This window comes from Aphis gossypii, chromosome 1 (genome assembly GCF_020184175.1).
Source record: "Aphis gossypii isolate Hap1 chromosome 1, ASM2018417v2, whole genome shotgun sequence".
In the NCBI taxonomy this organism is placed as follows: Eukaryota; Metazoa; Arthropoda; class Insecta; order Hemiptera; family Aphididae; genus Aphis; species Aphis gossypii.
The window spans coordinates 51,156,233-51,180,991 of NC_065530.1; the positions used below are offsets into that span (position 1 = coordinate 51,156,233).

Below are 24,759 nucleotides of genomic sequence, written 5' to 3' on the forward strand. Positions count from 1 at the left end.
AATATGAAGGTGAGGTTTTTCGGGTGATAAGACTGTAATACTCTAACTATTCTTGATGACGCGACTGCGTCGAGAAACGTTAGTTATAATATTATATTATCATGCACAAAGACCAAAATATATATTTACACGATCGATAAAAGTGGAAATCACGTGACACTTGTTAACCTTACGTCGTTCACGGATGCGCACGAAGGTGCAGTCGTCGGGTCGAAACTTCGAGACGTAGGTTCTTTAGGTAAGTTAGGTTCGGCGAGGACAACGGGACGAGTGACGGAGCAGATTTCAAGCGGAACTCAGGAAACACGTGCCCGACGTCGGAGTACGCGAAAACGTGATCGTGAAGCGAGCGTGCTCAAAGATGAGGATCTCGGAGACACGGGCTCGTGCGCTGAAGTCGGTCTCCACTTGCGTCCTTTTGAATTTTGATCGTTGTGGAGTGGGACGTGGTTTTAACGCTATTCGTCATGGTCGTAAAGGACGCGAAGTCGATGAACGTTGATAGAGAACACTAGGAGATTCGTGGTCGCAAGAGGCTCGGTTGGACGCTTTGAGCAAAGTTTTACCTACCGTCGCGATAAGTTCGGCGATGGGGACGAAATCGTTGGTGACAAAATAAAAAGAACATATTAAATATAAAAATCACATCAGTCGTATACAACTAATTAAAACGAATATAAAATAAGGTAAAATTCACGTAATAAAAATGGTAACTCCGGTCGGTTGGTCGACACAGTAAAGTGGTGATAAGCCCCCGTATCCCCAACTTAGAATTTAAATCATATAATGAATAATGATCTAAGATCACTACACTAAATTATACATTTTTTTTTTTTGAAAAAAAAAATAATTAAAAATCAATTACTTAACTGCAGTAATACTGATTAGTAAGAAAAAAAATTGAATTTTAACAAACTTTGAAAATTGTTTAAAACTTAATGACAAAACCTAATACAAAATTTGAAACTACAAAATTATTTAGAAAAGCGTATTGATAAAATAAGTATCTTGGATTATAAAAAAAATGTTTAATAAAAAATTAGGTTTTTTTATTTTTCAAAGTAAAAAAAATAAATAAAATATAACATACAAAAATTATACTTAACGCAAAGCTCTAGAAATCATTAAAATATAAAACTTTAAAATATTTAATAGCAAAAGAGTTATTAAATTATTAGCTTAATTTTCATTTGTTAAATTGACCAGGTACCTACCTACACCCGGGATTAATTAAAATTGATAATATGAATAAAATATGACCTGTTCAATAATAAATTAAACAATCTAGAAACTTCTGGTTTTGTATAATCATGTTCAACAATATCATTGAATAATTGTTTGAATTCCCATTCTTTTTCTTCGATTAAATTATTTAATATAGTTTATATAAAAGGTTATACTTTTAAGGTTGTTATAAATATCTTTTAAATCTGTCTTAGGTATAATTGGTTTCAATGGAGAATCATCACGTACAGTACAGTTTCCATTCTTGGGAGTGGACTTTAGGATATATTTTTTTTCAGAATTTTCATTAAATTTTAATTTTTGTTCTGCAGAATAAGTATCACTTATATAACATAATAACGACTTCTGCACCTTTCTAATAGTCGAACAAAATTGTTATTAATTGTTGGTTTAACAGTAGGCACGTAATAATTTACTAATTCATTTTCACAACCATATAATAGGTATTTAAAATAAATTTATAAGTATACTACCTATTCAATAGTGCTGGTCACGAAATAAATTGTCCTCTCGTCATAACACATATGTATAATATCATATTAGGCATTGGCTATAACTCGACCAAACACGTTGCTTTTCTAATGGAGATAAAAAGGTAATCTCTACAACACATTACGCTCCCAAAAAATCCAGTTCAAGCGCGCCTGAATGTCCAAATATAGTACAATATATAACGAGAGCTATATAATATTATTATACAATACCATGATGGTCCGTGACCGATATTAGGCGTTTCAATGACGGTTAAAAATTGCGAATGATCTTCGTTGTGTGACAGTGTTTTTACAATCCTCATGGATATTATATATAATACATTATGCGTCGTGTTTTAGAAAACCGACGACGAAAAAAAGACCCCAACGCCGAGCAATGTTACCGTTATCTAGCTACGATATTTCATTTCATTTTTTTTCGATTCTTTTTTTACCGGGGAGCAATTTAATTTCGACGGAAGACGTCGCTCGTTATAAAGATCAACCCGGAGATTTCGAGTCGGTCGCGCTCGGTGTACATCTGTTGGACTCACATATAGGTACCGACCGCAACAATAATATAATCAAAAAGTATATACTACACTGTGCGGTGTGCACTAACAAAATATAATCTAACACATACACGAACGGGCGCTAGTCGGACACATCCGCGGCGGTTCGTTATATTATTCGTTATATCGTGAGTTTGTACGTTTTGCCACGTTAATACAATATTATCATATTACGGGACAGTGCTATGCGGTTTCTCATAGTATAGTGTAGATGTGGGAACAAAACGCAAACGTCGTCGCTATAATAATAATAATAATATAAAACGCGTGTGTAGCGAATAGCGATAGAGCGCACTATGCAAATTGCAAGTATAAAAATGTATAATGACATACGACGATATTATTATATTATAATATTATCGTGTATATAAATTGCCGTCCGCAGCATAAATCCGTTGTAGCCGGCTCGACGTATATTATAATAATATATTTTTTCGATTTGGCGGTTTTTAAATAATTATTATTACACGACGTAAAAAATATTATCATTATCGTAGCGTAGCTGAAAACGAGTAAACGTATATAATATATATAATATTACATAATACTCTATCCACATATATGCGACCAGCTGGAGATTTATTTTTTCAATATATTCCCAAAACGCGCACACTGCACGTAGTGTTTTATTAATTGGCCACTTGCGATGACGTTCCGGCCGGGACCAATATCGCGTAAACGGGAAATAAAAAAAAGCAATTCTCCTAAAACTCAATATAAGTCACAATATCTAACATAATATATACGCAGCAAAATAAAAAAAAAATACGCGTTTATAATATTAAATGTGTATGTGTGCGCGTGTGTGTGTGTGTAATGTATGACCGTATTATATTATAATATACGTTGCTCGGATTTCGTGCCGAAAACACCTATTCAAACACACGGCGTGCACTGCTAGAGAAAAACAATATTTCAAGTTCCCTATTTTACAAGTGTATATTATGCAATATATTATAATTTATAATATTATAATAATACCTACCTACCTGCGTCATGTCTACGTCGTCGCCATCACGTGAAAATGTCGGATTGCTTTAGACACAATATTATTTTTCATCAATCCGTTGTACACATTTTTCGTGCGAGTTCCAACGGTTTTCCGACCGAAGTGCGGTCTTACGAAAAATATGCCTAGCGAAAAGTATATAGGTACACATCCACACACGCTAGCTTGTACCTAATGTATTATATTATTATAGTTTTATAATGGTGTGTGTGCATAGTGCGACGTAAGAGTGCTGTAAGACCATTACAATGTATGACATACCGCCGAGAGCGAACGATTATTTAAACGCGGCGCTCTCGCGATTATATTTACCCTGCTGTTCGGAGTATTTACAATTTTGTCTCGATCCGAAAACGTTCCACAAAAGATAAACAATACATTATTATATTATGTACTATTGAGGTGGAAGAACGCAGTTTCGTTTGACTAGGAAAAACGACCGCCGCTGTCTCAAAGGGTTTCTGTGTACAATAAGAAGCAGCCCTGACGAAATCGACTATAAACCCAAAACGGACCGCCAGGTGTCTTCGACGGGACTGCAGGTACTTTATACGCATACATGCACTAACGCATTATATATTATGTGTGTGTATATATACGCGTATACGAGCACGTACAAAAGAAACCCGACCGGCGAAGGAGAAACTGCGTATATTATATGTATGTATATATTTTAGAAATAACCATCATAGTAGACGATAAAAGAGAGACGGACAGATCGGGATCGAGAGAGACGGATCGCGACCGAGAAGGAGAGAGAGAGATGAACTGACAAAAAAAAAAAGAAAAGCGTATATATACGTATATAAACCACCGCGTCGAGATTTCGGATAATCGGTACCAGGTGTGCAGCTACAGGTACGAGGACGACGAAGGTACGTAGGGGAGAGGGGTCGAGGAATAAAATAAAGAATCGTGAACGGCCGAAGAAAGAAAAAAAAACCGTGAGCCCTCCCATCTGCGTGTAATAATATATAACTTTTTTTTTTTTTTTGTCATTGTGGTGGCTTCGACATCACATGTACCAAGCAGCTATACAACCTAATGCCGTTTTCTGTACGATTGTCTGTGTACCTGTCCGTAACCATTCGGAAGATTTCGTCGGCGGCGCATAAGATTTTTTTTTTTTTTACCATTAATATCGTTCGCTCCGTCTCCGTCTTATAATAGTACCGTCGCCGCCGTAACTCTTAGTCGTCGTATAGTCATTTGTCTGCGTGTTTTTCTTCGTACATAACATATATATATACGACGTAGGTATATTATTATAGGAACTATAGCTAACCTAATGCGAATACGCGACTCCCAAACCTACCCTCACTTTACCAGCGGTGTATAGGTATGCGTTTACGATATTATTATGTAATAATATATAGTACTAAATCTAGCGAGACGAGAGAAGAGAACGGAGGAAAAACCGTTCTCCCACTGTACTATTATACACGTCGGCGTAACGGACAAAATAATAATTACGACGAGCGTCTCTCTGCTCATCCTTCGAACTTTCACGCGGCGGCGGCGATGCGGTCCATAACGTCACTGCCACCGCCACATGTCAAGGAGAATCGCCGCGGCACTGCTAAATATGCGATGGCAGTCGATAGGATACCACATAGATTGATGGATCATAATAATATAGGCGAATACACGCCTCTAGGAAAACAGTACAACGCATGCGTGAGCAGTCGCGTATATGAACGATAAACGGCAAATTATGTATGTTAAAAAATAGTAATCGTATATTTAAAAAAAAAAAATAACGTCGTACGTGTGGATATAATAAATTATTATGTCTTAACGTAATTCGTATTTATGTATGATAATATATATAATAAATTATGTATAGGGTCGACGACAAAACACAAAAATAAAAATAAAAAATAGTTCATCGAAAATAGAAAAAAAACATAGTTACATTAAATATTTTTATTCTACACACGACAAATAAATAATAGTTCTTACATGTAACAACGATAATATTAGAAAATAAAATTATAAATTTTTTAATCATAGGTAGTTTCACAACAATATATAATATGTATAGTGACAATGCGTAATAGTGTACGACGATGACAGACGACCCGAGTTTTGGTGCACCACGAACACGAAAAATATATTAATTTATCATTTTATATACATTACAACAATAAAATATTTAGAAAAGTGCAATTATAATAATAATGTTTGATTTGGTATTTCAGCGATGTGCCGTTAATGCGCCAATATATTATATCGTCGTCATTGTCGTAACCATATTGTATTGTAGTAGTCGTTTGCTTTAAACACAGAATAATCATATATTCTTTTTTTTATTATTGTTTTCAACATATTTATCTTACAGAGGTAATTTAAAATAAAAATAATAATAAAAAATAAAATAGGTTTTTCTTTGTCGCCATCGAGCAAAAAACAAACCGCATCATCACAGCCATATTTTGGGGGAGGGGAAAATATAATGCTATATTATACCTATCTTACACTTACACATATCTTTTTTACAGCGCAATATAGTCGTAATATACATCACGCCGTAGGTATCAATAATAATATAATATATATACATAAGCTATTACAATAATGTACAAGAGGAACAACATTGGGCATGACGCGAGTCTCCGTAACGAATGAGATCTCACGGCCGGTTTTTTCCGTTTCGTTTCTGTTTTCGAAAAGTAGGAAAATAAAATATTTTTTCAAAAAAAAAAAAAAAAGGAAAAAAAACCGAGCCTAACCGGTCAGAGTTTTAATCGAAATCCATATTACTGCGCAGATGCAAACGATTAAAAAGATCATTCGCGAACGTCGGCAGTATAGAGATTTCGATTGCAACTCCGCCGCGGAGTGTTGCCGGGATGGAAAAAATCGTCCGTTTCGGGTCATCGCGGTTGCGTCACGCGCCGAGCACGCAATTAAAAATAACAGAATACGACTACTGAACTACAACTACAACAACATCAACAACAACAACAACAACAATAAAAATCGTAGAAAAGTAACGCGGAAAGGAACGAAACGCGCCGTAGGTATACACGATAAATAAATAAAACTGAAACGAAGCAAAACGGTACAAATAAGATTCTACAGGTGTCGTCGAAAGGACGTGACCCTGACTACTCGAACCGACCGCTACACTCAAACGTCGGTGCCCGGCGTGGTCGGCGAAGTCCTGTTTGCGAACCTTTGCAGGGACGGCGTGGTGGGCAACACCGGTACGCCCCTCTGCCACACTCGCAGCGTCTTGACCGACGGTTGCTGGGACACGTCCTGCTGTTGCTGTACGTAATCCTGTTGGTGTTGCTGCTGCTGCTGCTGATGGTGAAGCTGTTGCTGTTGCTGCTGATAGTGTAAGTTGTTGCCGTTTCCGTTGTAATACTGTTGGTGTTGCTGCTGTTGGGGGTGCTGTTGCTGTGGATGCTGTCCGTACTGAGACACGTTGGTCGAAGACTGATGATGGCCGGTCGGTATGATCGGCAGACCGTAGTCGGCCGGATAATCGCTGTTGACGCTACCGCTGCCGATGACTTGTTGTTGTTGGCCGTAATGACCGCCACCGCCGCCGCCGTAGTGCAACTGTTGTTGGCTGTTGTACGAGAACACTTCGTCGGATCCGGTGCCCACGCTGTAAGCGTCTCCAGCACTTCCGGTGCCGATGATCGGCGTCCGATCGTCGTACGGGCGCACGTTTCCGCCGCCGGACACGGTCCTGCCTCCGCTGTAATACGACGGCGGAGGTTTGGCGGTCGAGGACATCGGTGAATCGCACATCTCCAGCCGGGAAGCGTCGTGGTCGTGTATCAGGTCCAAACCGGCCACGTGATACGATCCAATGGGCGTGCAGACAGATCCCAGCCCGGGTTCCAGATCGGGATCGTAGTTGCGCTCGATCACGGACGATAAGTCCAGCGCCGGATTGGTCTTGCCGCCTCCGGTCAACACGCCGCCGTTACCGTATCCTCCGCCGCCGCGTCCCAACGTCGCTCCGCCGCCGTGCATGGCCATCGATCCGGTGTTGGGTTTGCCGCTGCCACCGCGATTTCCGGTAGCCTCTGTGGGCTTGGTGTCGGCCGGATATCCGGACCGCCGGATCCGCATCACGGTCAACGCGATCAACACCAGTATGAACACGATGAGCGCGGCCATGGCGGCGGCCACGCCGTTGACGTGCGCCGAACCGAACGTGGACATGATGACGGACGGCCGGTCGGTCACGTAAACCGTGAAATTGGCTTCGGAATTGCCGGCCCGGTTCTCGGCCAGGCACGAATACTGGCCCGCGTCTTCGCGTCGCACGTCCGTCAGCGTCATCTCGCTCCGGCGGCTGCCGTCCTCGTCGTCCACGCCGTCCACGACGAACATGCGCGGGTTGGCGGAAGCGGCGCCCGGATATCCGATGGCGGGCGTACCGGCGCCCTGCAACCGGCGGCCGTTGAGGTACCACGCGATGTGGGCCATCGAGCCGGGCTCGACTCGGCACCGGACCGTCACGTTGTTACCCTCGGTCACCTCGACGTACCGGGACTCGGCGCGCACGTCCGGCCGACAGTCGAAGTCCTCCACGTCCAGTTCGGTGAGCGGTTTGCCGGACAGCCGGTCGGGTCCGCCCGAGCACAGCGCCGGTTGGCTGTACGGCACGTTGTTTCCGGACAGCCACAGTTTCATGGGTCGCAAGTGACAGTCGCACACCCACGGGTTGTCGTGCAGCTCGACCGATCGGAGTTTGGTGAGCGACTCGAGCACGGTGGCCGACAGTTCGGTCAACCGGTTGTCGTTGATGCGGAGCGTCTCCAGCCTGACTATGCCGTCGAACGCGAGACCCGCCACCGACTGGAGCCCGCAGTGGGACGCGTCCACCTTGACGACGGCCGGACAGTCGGAGAAGGCTCGGGCCTCGATCTTCTGTATGGGGTTGCCGGCCACGGAGAGATCGCGTAAGTACGGCACGTCCCGGAAAACGTACGACGGCACGGACGTGAGCATGTTGTTGGAAAGGTCCAGCTCGATCAGGTTGGTCAGTCCGCGGAACGCCAACTCGTCGATCTGCCCGATGCGGCAGTTGCGCAGATACGCCTTTTGCAGATTGGCCAAACCCGCCTTTAAGAACGTCTCGTTGGGCAGTATCTGCAGGTTGTTGCCGGACAGGTCCAGCACCTGGGTTTCCGAGTCCACTCCCATCGGCACCGTGATCAGCGCCCGATCCGCGCACTCGACCGTCCGTCGGCCGCCCTTCCACTTGCAAGAGCACACTGCCGGGCAGCCGTCGAACGATCGGACCGAGGACGGCACCACCAACGCCAGCAACGCCGCCGCGGCCAAGAACCGCGAACCGCGATTGCCGCTAAACCGCCACATTTTCGAGATCGCGACCACAGAAATAAAAAATTTAAATTCGATATATTATACTGTAATATTATTTTATCGACGACGCGCGCACACTCGTTTCGATCGAGGTAACAACAACACTACTCCGGGAACCGCAGTATTTATCGCTGCGACGACGACATGTCGAATTCGCGCCGTTTGGAAAATTCGAGTCCCGCGAGTGAAATCTTATCGATCGCGCACCGTAGATTCGTCGAAAATCGTGTATGGATCACTGACGTCTAAGACGAGAACAAAACGACATCACAGACACACCGCACAAACGATCGCACTTTTCACGGAACGTACGTGTAACACTCGTAACCGTTATGAACGAACGCGTATGACAGACGGCACGAAACGAACCGGTACCAAAAACTGACTGAGCAGGCGGCGGCGGTGCTGGCCGGCGCTCGCGTCGCCGTCGAACGTTTTTCCCCCCACTCGAGCCCCGTACGACCGCAACAGGAACTCACCGGTTGTGTGCCCTACCTGACGACCGCATTCCCGTCGGTCCGTGACGTCGTCGTATATTATACACGCACACACGCACACGCACGCTGAGCGCGACACGCCATCTCCTCCACGCCGCTTCCTGCGCGTGTGTGTGTAGTCTTCCGAGTCACACACACACACACGCACACACACATACACACACACACGCAATCGCCGCCGCGGTGGGGGGGTGACCAGGTAAACGTTTATATATATGTTGTGTATAGGTACGCGGGACTGACAACAATGGACGATGACGACGACGATAATGATGACGATGACGATGATAGTGATGGTACGCTGCCGCCTACTCGACCGGTGCGAGTGCAACGTATACGAAAAAGAAAACGTATAATATATAGTAAACCTATCAAATCGTTTTAATACGTATATTATTATTTAACATATTATTATTGTCATATTATTATTCATCTGCGGATTCCGTTCGCCGCGTACGAATTGCGTTTGCGGGGATGCTGCAGCGGTGTGTCGTGCCTATAATATCGTTTAAAATATCATATTATTCGTTTTAAAAACATATTTCTCCAGGTGCAGTAGGTATTGTTCGGGGGGGAGACGTTTTGAACGCGGTTTTTTGGGATGTTCGCCAAATCGTTATTATCGCATACCTACCGTTCTGCATATTATTATGACAACATTACGTATAAATTATGTTTTATTCCTCCGACGACGATCGCTCGTGTGCGCGAGTACGATCGTCGATAGATAGTCGTGATGCATGCACATGTCAGAGAATACGATGTACGTTTTTAACGGTTTTTTTTTTCATTCTTTTTAACCGTCGCCTGCACTGCCACCACCGCCGACACTGCTGCAGACGACATCCACCCTTCTACCGGTCGACTTATGTGCAGACAATGGACAAAATTCACACTATTATGTGAGAAATTTCAAACGTCTAAAGGCTAAAACCTTTCTTAAGTATTTCTCGCGTGTCGACGTGCTTCCGGTGCAAGACCGACCGACGTTTTAATTCTTTCGAGTGTCGAAACACATACTATTTATTATGTTTTTCTTAAAAACTAGACAAAAACTGTAATGTGTACCAAAAGATTATGCACCGTAAACTAGGCAATATCTTTGAAAATACTCCTCATTTTTATTTTATTTCTAAATGTTTATGTATGTACTACATATACTTCATATACTTCCTTTGGTTCTTTGCACGCCTTCCTATTATTTTATATTTTTCCATAAATATCAGTATTTAAAATAAAAAAAGTGTAATAAAATAACCATACTGTACTCGACATCGTTGACGTGAATGAGTAAATGTATATACGGATGTTATTACGTCATAATATGTCAATATAGATATTTTATTTAGCAATGTTTCAATTTATTATTATAGTATACGTAATGTTGTTCAATAAATATTATTGAATGGTCAATCACAAAAGAATAATGTTTTTTCTTTTTTATAGACAATAATATTATAAAATTATATTTAAAAATATATCTGATTAGTAGGTGCCCGTATTAAATAATTAAATAGTAATAAGTAATCATTGATAATTACCATATCAGTAATAATTTAATAAAGTAGCCAGTAGGTGACGTGTCATTGTGCCAATGTGTCATCTCTGCATATTACGACAGTTCGATTGACGATATATATATATAACATCATTCGTATTTCGTAACCACTTAGATTTAAGTGTATAATATGACTAATAAATAATTAACGACAATATTATTATCGTTATTCGTCGCGTGGTCGATGTTGTTTCCTTCCGAAATTCCATACGTCGTCGTTTATGTGTTTTAAATTACTATTTATGACTAATATCCGTAGTACACTATTGTGATAATACTACACGTCATAATAATCAAATCGAAAAATGTCCGTAATTAATAAATACCATTCTAGTAACACGATGAAAATATTATAATATAAAAGGTATGCAGTAGTCGAACCGGTCCCCAAAGACCGTTGCCGTAAATGCATAATAATATAAATATTATATTATTAATATGTAAAACTGCACCGCCCATAATATTATTATCATTGTGTTGCATTAGCGTTAAATTTCAACATTTTTTTAACTTCGACTTTTTATAATTTGAATTTGGTTTCTTTATTATTATGACACAGTCAAAATCGTCGTTAAAAATACTACTATAAAATAAAAATGTTTTAATACATATTATATTGTACCTATATATAAAAAATACATGATGCATATTAGATTGTAATAAACTAATAAAATAATGCATTATTGTAATTGAAGGTAAACTAAACAACTTACTATTATAATGATATATATTTTACACAAATGGTGATGTTTTCACGCCATTTTCCGCGTTTTTTCTTATGATGCACCAATTATTAAATTATATGCTCACATTCATAATGCGTTTCGGCCCAAGATAATCACGAGCTATGGGGCAAAACATGATTTTAAAATATGGCCGGCGAATTCGTGAACATACGCATATATACATACTCATAAATTAACGGTAAAGTATATTTATTCAAAAAGTTTTAATGCATTTCATATAAATTTGTTGTACCAAGGTTGATATATTATAAATTATAATAAAAATACGGAAATAGAGAATACGTCTTATTCGCTAGTGAATCGACTGAATATTATCATCGTGTATTACAATATTATGCTCTCAAAAACTCGAAAAACCTGCAACGTCAAACGCCATTGTTTATATGGAATACACATAAAATATTTTTTCTTCGTTCCACTACATATAATATAGGTAAATAGGTAGGTACATCCGGAACGACTAAAACTTTTAAAATTGAATTGGTGAGTTTGGAATACGATATTTTTTAGTCCGTATCAAGTGTTTAATACAGGACGACTTACATCATAGTATTTGTCCTCGTTCACATCTAACGCATACTGGATTGGTATTCTTCCGAAACTTTTTACAAACTTCTACGTTTAATATTATCACTTATTAGTCATTACATTAATCATCTATGTATTATTATATTAATTTTAAATTAGTTATTCCACTTTTAAAATTCTCACATGATTTAACTCTATAGATTGGTTACCTTTAAATAGTCTTACTAAATGCTGAAACAAAAGTTTAATTTTCCTTTTTTTTTTTTTAGTTCAGGTAAACCAAAAAATATACTGAATTTTTCAGAATCATATTTTTAAAATATCGAATCAAAAAAAAAATAAATAAAATAAAATTATTGACGGTTACTAACACATATAGAAGCACCCTCTATTCGTTCGACGGTGCTATCGCTGTCGCCGCCATTCGAATACTTTTCGGTCAGCCTATATATGAATGTAATCTATACATATAGATATTTATTGAGTACAGATAAAATTTATTAATATATTATTATGGCATTGACATGGTAAGAGTTTTAAAAAAGGCACATAATGAGAAGCATAAATCTAAAATCTTATCAATGGATTTATATCTATAGGCACGTCACCCGGATAGGTATATAGGTACAGGTGCATCACAAAATGGGTGTTAGTTATGGGGGTTGGTGTGCGCTTGTCCACCCCACGCACATAAAAGGTGTAAAGGAAAACCGTGTTTTTGGGATATTTCGACCGTATAATTTAATGTTTCCTGTCGGACGGTTCATTAAGTATAACGTAGTTTCCCATGAAACTGAAATGATTAAAAATGTTACGTTGAGTTTGTATTAAAACTTTTTATGTATAAAAAGGTATTTTTTTTTTCAATAACGTTAAGTAGTCGTGTATATATAATATCAGCAATATCGTGACTCACAAGTACGTATATATGATCAACGTAGTTATATAATATAAATGTAATGTATGATTACATTGAAACTTATTATTGCTTTTTGCGTTATAGAGTTTAAAATAAGTAAATGTTTTAATACATTATTATATACATATGTATGTATATATATACGTAATACCTATGTATATATATATTATTTTACTTATTTTTTTTTTGTACGTAGCAATCTTTAAAATGAATTATTCACATTTCGTCAAATATCACGGTAGATTCGATAAAGTAGTACACCTTTGTATTCATGAATCCGTTGTAAAGATGGCCCGAGGAACACTGCGCACTCGGGTTTCTTCAATGTCAAAGATTTCTGAAGGCAATCAATCAAAATGTATAAATATATGACGTATTGTCGCAAGGATTATAATCAATGAAAACGGTTATGGTCCTTATTGAAAGATTATTTTGAAATTCCGTATAAATGCGTTACGGCTATACAATGAATACGCATCTATACATCCATGTATATATAAAAAGGTATTCAGTTTTTGGTAGTGACATAAAGTGCCAACAATGTTACTATAAGTAACGTGAAATAGTTTTTTTTTTTTTTAGAGTAATACATTTTTAATTATTTCATTGATAACTATTTTGAATAAAATATTATGTAATAATGTAAAAAAAATATAACTATAGTACACTATGGCTATAACTTATTACCACGACTACAAATTGGAATTTACTAACAATCCATAAATAGTATTTTTGTACACATAATTTATTCACTATTTACCCATCTTTCTTATACCGAATATAATTCGTCTAATAAATAATCTCTTCTCTTGTCTTCTTTTAATATCAAGTTTTCCGACGTCGTAATGCTCTTTCCTCTAATAATATCGTCACAATAAAAGCCATCCTCATTTACGTTCTCCAAATTGGGTAAAAATTTAACTATATGAGCTTTATAAGTGGACATTTTATCTCTGACTTATTTTAATTATTATTTCTATAATCATCAGACAACAGCTGGTATCGATTGTTATCGTTATTATTTTTTTTTTCTTTGTTATAATTTATTTTTGTAGGTACTACCTATTATATCTATTATTTTCTTTTTTTTCTGTTCATGTTGATTCTTCTATAAATAAATGTTTATGCTTAATAATTCATATTTTAAATAATAAAAAAAAACTAAACATGCCGACTAAAGTGTTGAGAAGTAACATTATTCAATAATACTGAATGGATATTATAATACATAGAAACACGTCCTATCATTGATTAATCAAGCCACGTGAAGAAATCAATACTATAAACATATAGTAAAACGGTTTTAATATGCTTTAATTTTGTCTCCATATTAATGAAATTAATTTAACTTAAAGAACCCAAATTGTTTAAATTTTATTATCATAACAGTTCAAACTTCAAAGGAAGGATGGAAAGTTTAAGTAAGGTATTTTCACATAATATATAGCACTTTTTACAATTTATAAATATTTAAAAATAATTCAATTAAAAAAAAAAATAACAAATTTTAGAAACAACTATAATATATAGTCATATAAAGACATATTCAGCCCCTTAAAATAGGAATCGTGTAGTAGTGTGTTTTATAATATGGTACTTGTAATAATATACAGTTTATATGGTGTATATTTTGACATTTATTGATATATTTTTAAATGCATACTATAATATTATCAACTCAAGACATTTTTACATACTATAATAAGTAATGATTTTTTTTTTGCGTGATAGCATATCATTTTTTAATATAATAAATATGTATATAACTATATAAGTAAATAGATTTTTATAATTTTTATTTATTATTTAACGTTTGAAAATTGTAGATTAAAACTTTTATTGAAGAACTTATTATTTCAATCTAAATTATAATCGACACTGCAATATACGTAATTTCTTTTCTAACTGAGTCGATGAAAATAATTGCTTGACGGTTTTCAATTTTTTGTAAAAGAAAATATATACCACCACCGCAGATACGACACTGCAAAAAGTGTTTTGACGGTTTCGACTTTCGAATAATTGCGACGACATTATAACTTGTAGCATAATAATAAAAAGGTATACGCTTTATAATGTTGTATATATAGTACAACAATTTAATAACGAAGATGGCAATTTTCCATTGTGCACAATAAAAACGGGACGATAATATATACTAAAGTAAAAAAAAAAATGTCTTATAAAACCATATGCCCGCCTATTCGCAAAAACGCTTTCGGTTAGACGGAGTTTCTGCAGAGGAAAGTAATTAGAAAAGTTTCAGTATCCCCTTAATAATAAAAACAAAATTGTACTCTTATTTCACGTGACACATTCGAAGTAAACAATCAACTACTGTGCTTGATACACATGTGCAACTTACATGAGCGCTTTTAATCAATACAAAATTAAAATAGATAGTCGTACAATGTATATAAGAATACATGAATAGAAATAAGTACAATTGTACTAATGCACAATAATATATATATATATAATACACGATATATGTTTATGGTACGTAGATAAACCTATGTGTTCTGCGTATGTGTAATTTTTTCTATCTATACAATTGTTACATAAATATATTTATGTATAAGTATAGATGACCATACGAAATTTAATAGCACTCGAAAAGCCATAAAAGATCTCCCCTATGCAGAGGCAGTCATCGTTCTTAGAAATTTTTTTTCACCCGCAGTGCAGACATTTAGCACGAGTGACTTGCGATGACGGCGGGAGGTTTAGTCTACCCGAGACAATTTTTTAAATTATTTTTTGACGATTAGTCTTATAAGTTATGTAGGTATAATGAGGTATATATTTCTACATTTATTGGATTAGAAGAATTGAGGATAAGTAGTTTTGACAATCCATCACCACGTTTAAATGCGTCTTCCAAATACTCTCTGTATATTTTAAAATATGCAGTATTTCATACAATAAATTTTCTATAAGTATATGATAATATTTTATAATAGATTAAAAAGTAAGGTATACCTCTTTTTAGGGATTTTTTAATCATAATCCTTGACAATTTTAATGTTGTTATTTTCTTACGTCATTTTTAACGAACGAAATAAAACTTATATATCTTAATAAGAACGATGACTTATGCATTTAAAGTAGCTACGTACAAAATGATAACAAATATAGACCGAGGAAGTTCCACTGCTCTGCAGTAAGTTCACCTTAAATATCATATACTATTGCATTAGTACATTACTCATGGCTCATGCCGCATAAAACCTTCGAATTTTTTCTGTAATCAGCAGTAGGTACGCACATAAGTCGTACACAATACACGTAATATTATATACAATCGTCAATCACACACAAAACCGAACATCATCCACCCTAACGGTTGTCGTATATACGTGATGTAAACTTTGCGGTTCGCTGTCGGAATTATTATCAGTCTGGTTGATTGAATATCGTTTCTATTATGTTTATATATATATGTATTATAGGCACATATTATACGTGTATATCAAACGGGTCATTCAGTCGACTAATTTTCTCTACACACGTAACTATGGTTCAACGATGATAACGACGACAAAAAATGAAAATAAAAATATGTACGGTAGATTCCGTAGTGTAATATGTCATATTTTAATATAGTATCATACATCTAAGAGTTTTACCATAAACTACTTACATTTTGACAGTAAAATTCCTCTAATGAAAATATTTCTGATCGCATTCTATTCTAATATTACGCGGTTATACGACAGGAAATAAGAGCATTCCTAATCAATAATTGAATAATTTAGGTACCTACTATTTATCTACTTATTAACATTTACTTTTTAAAATAAATATTTAAGAAAGACAAACATTTTACAAATACCTTAACAATATAATTTAACTTACAATTATTGTAATGGTGTTGTACTTCTAGTTAGTTATCGCAGCGTAATTATGAAATTATGCACATATTATACTCTGAAATCGATATTAACTTGGTTAATGTAATAAAAAATTGGAATTTTAATATTGTGAAATGAACATTCCAAAATGTATTATAGTTTATAGGTAGGTACATCTTAGTGTCATTGATTAACATTTATTAAACAGTTGTATATTTAGTAATTTAAATCAATGTTACTATTTTGTTTTGTAATTTTATTCACAGCTAAAATATGTTTTTCAACTATCAGATAGTTGGCACTCTCAAAGTTTTAAATTTTAGCATTATTTTATATATATTTTTTTAACTTTATAACTTTATAAGTGTTAGTCACAAGAAGTCATGGTGTTTAACATTATAGTATAACGTTAATCACGCGTACTGTAATAAATTATCTAAAATGTATATCCATTTAAGTTTGAAATTTTCATTTCGCGATACACATCATAATGATATTATATCGGCAGCTCATACTACACCATTCCGTCGGTTTTTAATAAAAGTTTGAAATTTGTTTTTAACTCGCTCGTACGCATACGAAACGCGAAAACCGTATATTTGTTTTCAGACTATTCGTTGTTATCCGGGATATTATTATTATATTAACGTGCGCATTGAACATTTTCAAAACAATAATGTACATGAATTTATGTATAATGTATAAACATTATATATGTGTATAATATATTGTATAGGTATTTACATTTTTCTCTTCAAAGCACGTTCTTCGTATGTTCATTTTTTACTACCGTATGGTTTCTACAAACGCATATTCATCAAATTCCATGATAACAATTATTAAATAGTTAATAATATTAAGTATTAGTAAAACTGAAAATGTCGTTTTCTGCGCCGGTTATACTCATTATTCAACCGCATGTAATTATATGTACATATTGTACTTATATCTTCAATTCACATAGACAAAATTATTATATATTTATACATATATTATAACTATATTATAACTATATTATACTGAGTGTGTTACAGCCTTATTTGTCTTTATACGTACACGTCCAACACGCATATCAAGAGTATGCGGTATATCTAGCAACTTGTACTTTTTATACTCATCTACTCACTTATCACCGTAACCTAATGATAAACTATTATTCTAGACGTTTGAATACTTAACTTAATACAACTATTATAAAAATATTCATTTATGAATTAAGTCTAAAAATTTCAGATTATCTTATTAAGAAACGCGAAAACAACATTTTTAATCTTGAGTTCAGATATAAACCAAAAGTAATACTCCAATGAATGTGTATATATGTGTGTAAAAATAAAACTGCAAAATGCAAATACCCACGGAAAATGTATTATTTATGATGTAGATACTCTGTTTCAAACTCGCCCCTAAATTGATTTCGATCACAAATTGAATTGCTTTTTAATAAACCCGAACGTGTTCACTAAAACCTATATTTATATATTTATATTAGACAATTAGGTTAAAATACAATATAATTAATATGAGTACCAAATGGTGTAAACTAAAGTTAGTAAGAAGATCTATCCACCCTTCTCCCATACAAAAAAAAATCACGTGGTCATTAAAATATGAGAATTAGTTAGGTCTAAGTCCTAAGCTGTGTATTATCAGTTTAGTAACTTTAGGGCTTCTAGAAATACTTAAAAAATTAAACCAAATTTAGTAAATGTAATCAAATATATTATATTTCTTATTAAATTGCATATTCCATTATTTATAGAATAAAATATATTTTACATTTTCACAAAAATAAACAATACATTATTAGATTCTAATCAAAGTAATGAATGTATTGATTTTACAATGTTGTATGTATTTTGTTTTTGTGTGTATACTGTATACATTATAACTTGTCGAAATAATGCTTCTATATAATAATTCAGGGGTGATTTCTGTGAAATATTCGTGGTGCATTATAAAAGTCAAAAGTAAGAAGTTTCCAGTTGTTTTAAAAAAAATCGGGAAACACCACATAAAAGTGACGGCAAAACGGGAATTTTTACGCAAAATCAGTTTTTTACAAAATCGATTTTTTTATACATAGTAATAATTCAAAAACGAAATACCACTTTAAATACCTGAAATTTTCACCAAATGTGTATATTAGTATCATCTATGTACAAATGTGTACAAATCTGTGTACAAATCTATGTAAAAATATTATGACTTTTTTTTAACTATTTATAGTTGACTATTTTCGATTTTTCCAAGTATTTTTTTTTTTTTTTTGAAATGTCGATAAAAAATGTTGGGTGCCCAAAAAAGCTTGAAAATTTATTACATCCTTATTGTAAGAGCGTTACCACTTGTCTTAACCACCCTTTTTTTAACTCGTTAATTTGAGAGATTTTTTAAAATTATTATTTAATAATAAGTCGTTTCTTTTAATGCGATGACCGTGTACTTAGATATTATTATAATGTAGGTATCCTTAATAATTGATGAACTATTGTATACATTCACAAAAATAAAATATGCACTTCAGTATGCATCAACACTTTTTAAGTACGTAAATAAATCATGTGAGTTTATGTAGAAATAAGAAAACAAAATAATATTTAAGAAGATTCTACCAAAAATATTTATTATTATTTTTAGGTTCTAAGTGAAGCGTTCAGTGTTTTGATTTACAAATTAAGTGTGTTTTTAAACTTTTTTAGTGTATACCTTCATAAATATTGATACATTTTTTTTTTTGTTAGTGGCTATATTAAAAAGCTTGAAAATTTAACATAATATTTCTCATAAATTATTATTACTGAAACTAAAAAAAAAAATTATCATAATTTCACAATTATTTCCCATAAGCAGTTGAAGTTTAAACTTTGATGAAATGATTATTCAAACATAAAATAAAGATAAAGATTTCTGTTATTTTGTTGAAAAATAATAAAACTCATTTAAATCTTAAATTATTTATAAGCAATAATTAAAATATTTGAATTTTTTTTAATATATTGATTAAAATTATCAAATGTAGTTAAAAATCTTGAAAATATAATATTAGATCTCACATACATTTTTCTTGTAGAAGTTAATTTTTTTTTTATAAGCATTAACGATTTTCGTCAAAATCACAAATGTTTGTAAATTATTTTTTAATTAAAAATGTATAAAATGTTCAGTTATAATTTATAAGTTATAATGGGTAAGACTAGACATTTAACACCTGCAAATTTCTCATATGTTTTTTTTCATATTGAACCTATCAAATATATATTTTATTAATATAGATATTTCAAGTTCAAATTTCAATAAGGTAGTATATTTAATATAAAATACATTTTATTTATTTATGTTTTTGTAATTCAATCGATATTATTCGCAGAAACTTCCACTGTATGTAGTATTATGTACGTATATTGATATTTCCTAAACACATCTCATTTTTCAAAATATTAAGATTAATTTTTAGCTATAAATATAAACTATAAATCTATGTGCATACCGTCCTAAGGTTCATCGGTATTGACATTTGACTCTAAATGTTTATAGCAGCTAAATTTTTAGACAGGCAACCAATTAGAGTAGAAATTCTTCTTGTTCCCTTCCACACCTATGGTTATATCCATGATTGGCCTAATACAATAAAACCGCAAAACTCGTGTTACGAATGTTATTTTAATTGTTTTATAAATCAAGCGTTAATATGTAAATATTTTTGTTGCTGTTGTTTTATTTAACGCCAAAATACATAATTACTTATAATAATTACTTTTGCCTGACGCCTGCAATAGATAAAATCACAATTTAAATACAGTTTATTGTTAGCATATGCCATGCAATTTATATAGTCGTTATAACCACATATGACAAGAGTCAAACATACATTTTTATACAGGTATTAGAGCAAATGATCAATTAATATGAAATATAACACACTAATGGTTTAATCGTTATTATTACTACCATCAATATTGTTTTTTAATATTATACATGAGAATTTACTAATGTTACAAAATGAGAAATGCACTATAAATATATATTTTACATTATAATTTATACATTTTTAATTTGTATAGTGCATTTTAGATTTTAATTTTAAATAGGTCGTTGTTTTTATAACGAAATGTAAAACGTTTTAAGTACATTAAGTAAAATATATTATTTTTAATAATATTCCTATATTAGTTTCTAGCTATCAAATTGTATTCATACAATAGTATTTTACAAAATTATACTATCAAATGAGATAGTTTATAGTTTATAGTTGTTTTTTTTTACCTAACCTTATCAAGTTTCCAACATAATATTTATTTTACTAAAAACAGTATAAATAGCTGTCATATATAATTAGTGTTAAAAGTTTAAAATACCATAAAATATTAAAAAACAATATATCACCTATAATACATATTAATAAAATAATTTTTATATCAATACCTAATAAAACCAATTTGGGAAAAAAAATTCAAACATATAAATTGTACAATCCTTCCAATCAATATCTTCAAAAATCTGCATATGAATAACGAACTAAGGCCCAATAAAACCTTTTAGAACGATATAGTCCTGGGTTGATTAAATGTATATTATACTAGTTGAGTCTCATGCAATTTTAAATATAATACTAATTGAGTCCATATTTTAATACTAACTGATTCCAGTCAAACTTTTAAAAAAACATCTTCTTTAAAATTATTCAAACTTAGGACTGTCTGTAACAAAAAATACTATAGGTATGATTAAAAATTGTTTTTTTTTTTTTTAAATATTTTAAAATATAATAATATATGACTATAATATAACATAAATAATAATATTACTTGTATATAATCATATGAATATAAGTGATGATAAAATCACATTTTTTATATTAGTAAAAATCCACGTGATAAACATAAAAATGATATGAACGATATCACGTAGTCGTCTTCATATATATTATATATATATATATATTATGGTTGGTATTATATTTTATTCAAAATAATCCTCGGAGTCAATTAGTATATTTTTGGTTGTCTAACCGTAGACTTAATATTATTATATTTCTCGTTTATGCCTTGGATTCAATTAGCATATTGTTTTTTCCCCGTTCAGGTATTGGGACTCGATTAGTGTACAGCGCCTCAGAAAAATAACCAATGTTCACTATGTCAGTAATCGAACCCTCCATAATCGCCATTAACAATGAAGCATTTCAATTCTACAAACGATTCCATAATAAACTACATAATCATTTAAATCCTTTCTTTATCAAATTTATTCTTTCCAAACCTACTCGATACAACTCGTCAATTAAAAAGGAATTGATCCAGACTTTCAGAAACATTTTAACTTATCTAATTTATTATTCATACTACATTTATATAAAAAAAAAAAGTCTTAAACTCAGATCTTAGATAATTTTAGATAATTTATACTAAAATATTCACTAAAACGATTTAAATAAAATAATATATGTGTCAAAAATAATATAATTCTGTAACAATAACAATTAAAACGTAAAGTCATGTATGGATTATTTATTAAAACCAAATTTTATTATAAATTTCAAGTATGACTTTTAAATTATAATATTTTAAAATTTTAAAATCAACTAATATTAATATATATACTTTATACCTATGTATGTATATTATTGTATATATATATGTATATTGTATATATATTTTTTCTTATAAAAATTAACGACGGGTTATTTTTATATTTAAAATAAAATAATATATTGAAAAATACTAGGTAAAACTCCAAAAGAATTCTTTATTTTGTACAAGTACATTATTTAAAATTATAACTTAAAATCAATTTTGCATTTAAATTTTAAAAAGATTGTAAGTAACTATTTTGCCCAACTCTATTATTATTTATTATACCTATCCTTACTCCTTACTATCGACTTCTACAAGTGACAATCCAATAGCAACACGCAGTATACGAAAGTTGAAAAATCCTCTTGTATAATAATGTATTATAATAACATACTGTTGCGAGGAGGGTTTTTTTCATCAATAAGGTTTCGCGTTAATTAATGTGAAAATTTAAAAATTTAAACAATAAAAAAATCAATTTTCTCTTTTCAGTCAAACAAATACGGTTGGATGAACGACGCTAAAAACCGTAAAACGTTTGGCGTTTATGCGGATACGAAGAAGTACACACTTTTGTTTTTGCATTCTTACATTGTTCAACTTTGATTCAAGGTCAACGTATAAATGAATAACACTCCTTCTACGAGATAATGAGTTGATCTTGGTTAAGTGTAATGGTAAAAATATTATATTATATATTATAAGTAGGTACACTAATTAAATTGTATGATAATTATTATCATATTATTTATGGTGCAAGTGCATTACCTTAATTCTCTTAACCTCGTATACTCGTATTATTAAGCGCTTAAAATATCATTATTATTGATATTTTTTAACTATAATATTCGATTAGAATAATTGAAATCACTGACCCATGCCACGTTTCGAACGAATGTAATTAAACGAACTTTTTGCAACTAGCAGTCACTCGACGATCTTAAATGTAATAAAGAAATATGAAAGTTGTATAAATATATAATTATAGAACAAATTAATACATATTAAAGTTTAAGATATTTTTAAATTGTGTTACTTGCCGATGTTTATTAATTATTTTGTCCAATAGCAATCGAAATTGCAGCACAATTTACAATCAAGTACTTACTAGAAAATCTAGTTGTGACTTACGTGGAAGTTCCTAAACTCAAATATCAGAAAATTTCCGACAAAATTGATTTTATCATTTAGTGTTACATGTGAGTTTTGAATTTATTAGTATTATTTATATTACAGAATGACTCTTAAGCTATCATGTTATTGCAATTATTGAACTTTTTATATCTTAAATATTCTTATGTAATGATAATAAATATAAAAATAAATAAAGAGTATAAAAAAAATAGATAAATAATTAATATATAGTTTAAATGAATTAAATTAATATTGTAATCAATTTATCATGTATTTTATGTATTTATTTATCTTTATAAATCACATTCATGTATAATTAGTAAATCGTTTCTCCAACGCATTGGGTCACGATCGATAATGTACATTCTAACCATGCCAAATCTAACTATTAACCACTATAATTTTTATGATTTTTATAAATCTATAAATACATATCAAAATAAAAAAAATATTTTATTACTTTTTTTGTAATTTAATTAAAATATTATATTATAATTGCAATTTTTAACTATACTTTAAAATTTAAGTTATATTTAATATTTATAATGATCAATATCATAACGTAGGTATGGTGCATAAAATCATATAATATTATATTTATTGTTAGTATTTAGTTTATTAAATTAATTCACTGTGTATTTTATTAATTTTAATAAATAGTTGCCAAATGTGCCGAGATACTGTGTATTCGTACAGTTTATCTACAATTTCATCTACTTTTTACCAAATTAACTTACTAATTAGTGTTAAAGTAGTAAAAAAAACTTGTAATGAAACATTAATATTACTATCTCAAAAATGCATGTTTTAATGAAAACGTAGTGTACATTTAATTATAAACAATATTATGTTATGTAAGAATAAAATCAGTTTTTACTTTTCGCACTTTCATATTCGAATACAATTACGTGAATAAAATGTACACTACAATTTGTAAATTTGTAATATACGAAAACTATTCCGATTTCTTCTTGATAGATATATATCGTCTATGATAAAGTTTACTGAACCTTTGAGCAATAAGACATTTCCGAATGTTAAACATAAGTTTGGTAAGTTTGTTAATAAAAATTTTCACAATACAAGGATTAACATTTTTGGACAGAGCATCAATTGATTTTTTTTTCTTATTACCGATTTATTTTGTTTTACATAGTTTTCGAACATTTACTAATTGAATATTTTGAAGTATTGGTATAATTGTTGAGGAATAGATAGACTAATATATAATCGTCCCGTTTGATGAACTTTGACATATCAATGTAGGTAATATAATGTGTAATATACGCATAT

The 24,759-nt window shown here is 32.6% G+C and overlaps 1 protein-coding gene across 1 annotated transcript; it reads right to left on the reverse strand.

Moving 5' to 3' along the window:
• Positions 1 to 5,011: 5,011 nt before the first annotated feature.
• Positions 5,012 to 9,055, reverse strand: LOC114127465 (leucine-rich repeat-containing protein 24-like). The gene has a single exon (XM_027991704.2). The coding sequence runs from the start codon at positions 8,646 to 8,648 to the stop codon at positions 6,432 to 6,434; it is 2,217 nt and encodes a 738-aa protein (XP_027847505.1). The 5' UTR covers positions 8,649 to 9,055; the 3' UTR covers positions 5,012 to 6,431.
• Positions 9,056 to 24,759: the final 15,704 nt, after the last annotated feature.

Coding starts and splice junctions, on each gene's coding strand:
- LOC114127465 (XM_027991704.2), bottom strand. CDS start 8,648: ATGTGGCGGTTTAGCGGCAATCGCGGTTCGCGGTTCTTGGCCGCGGCG.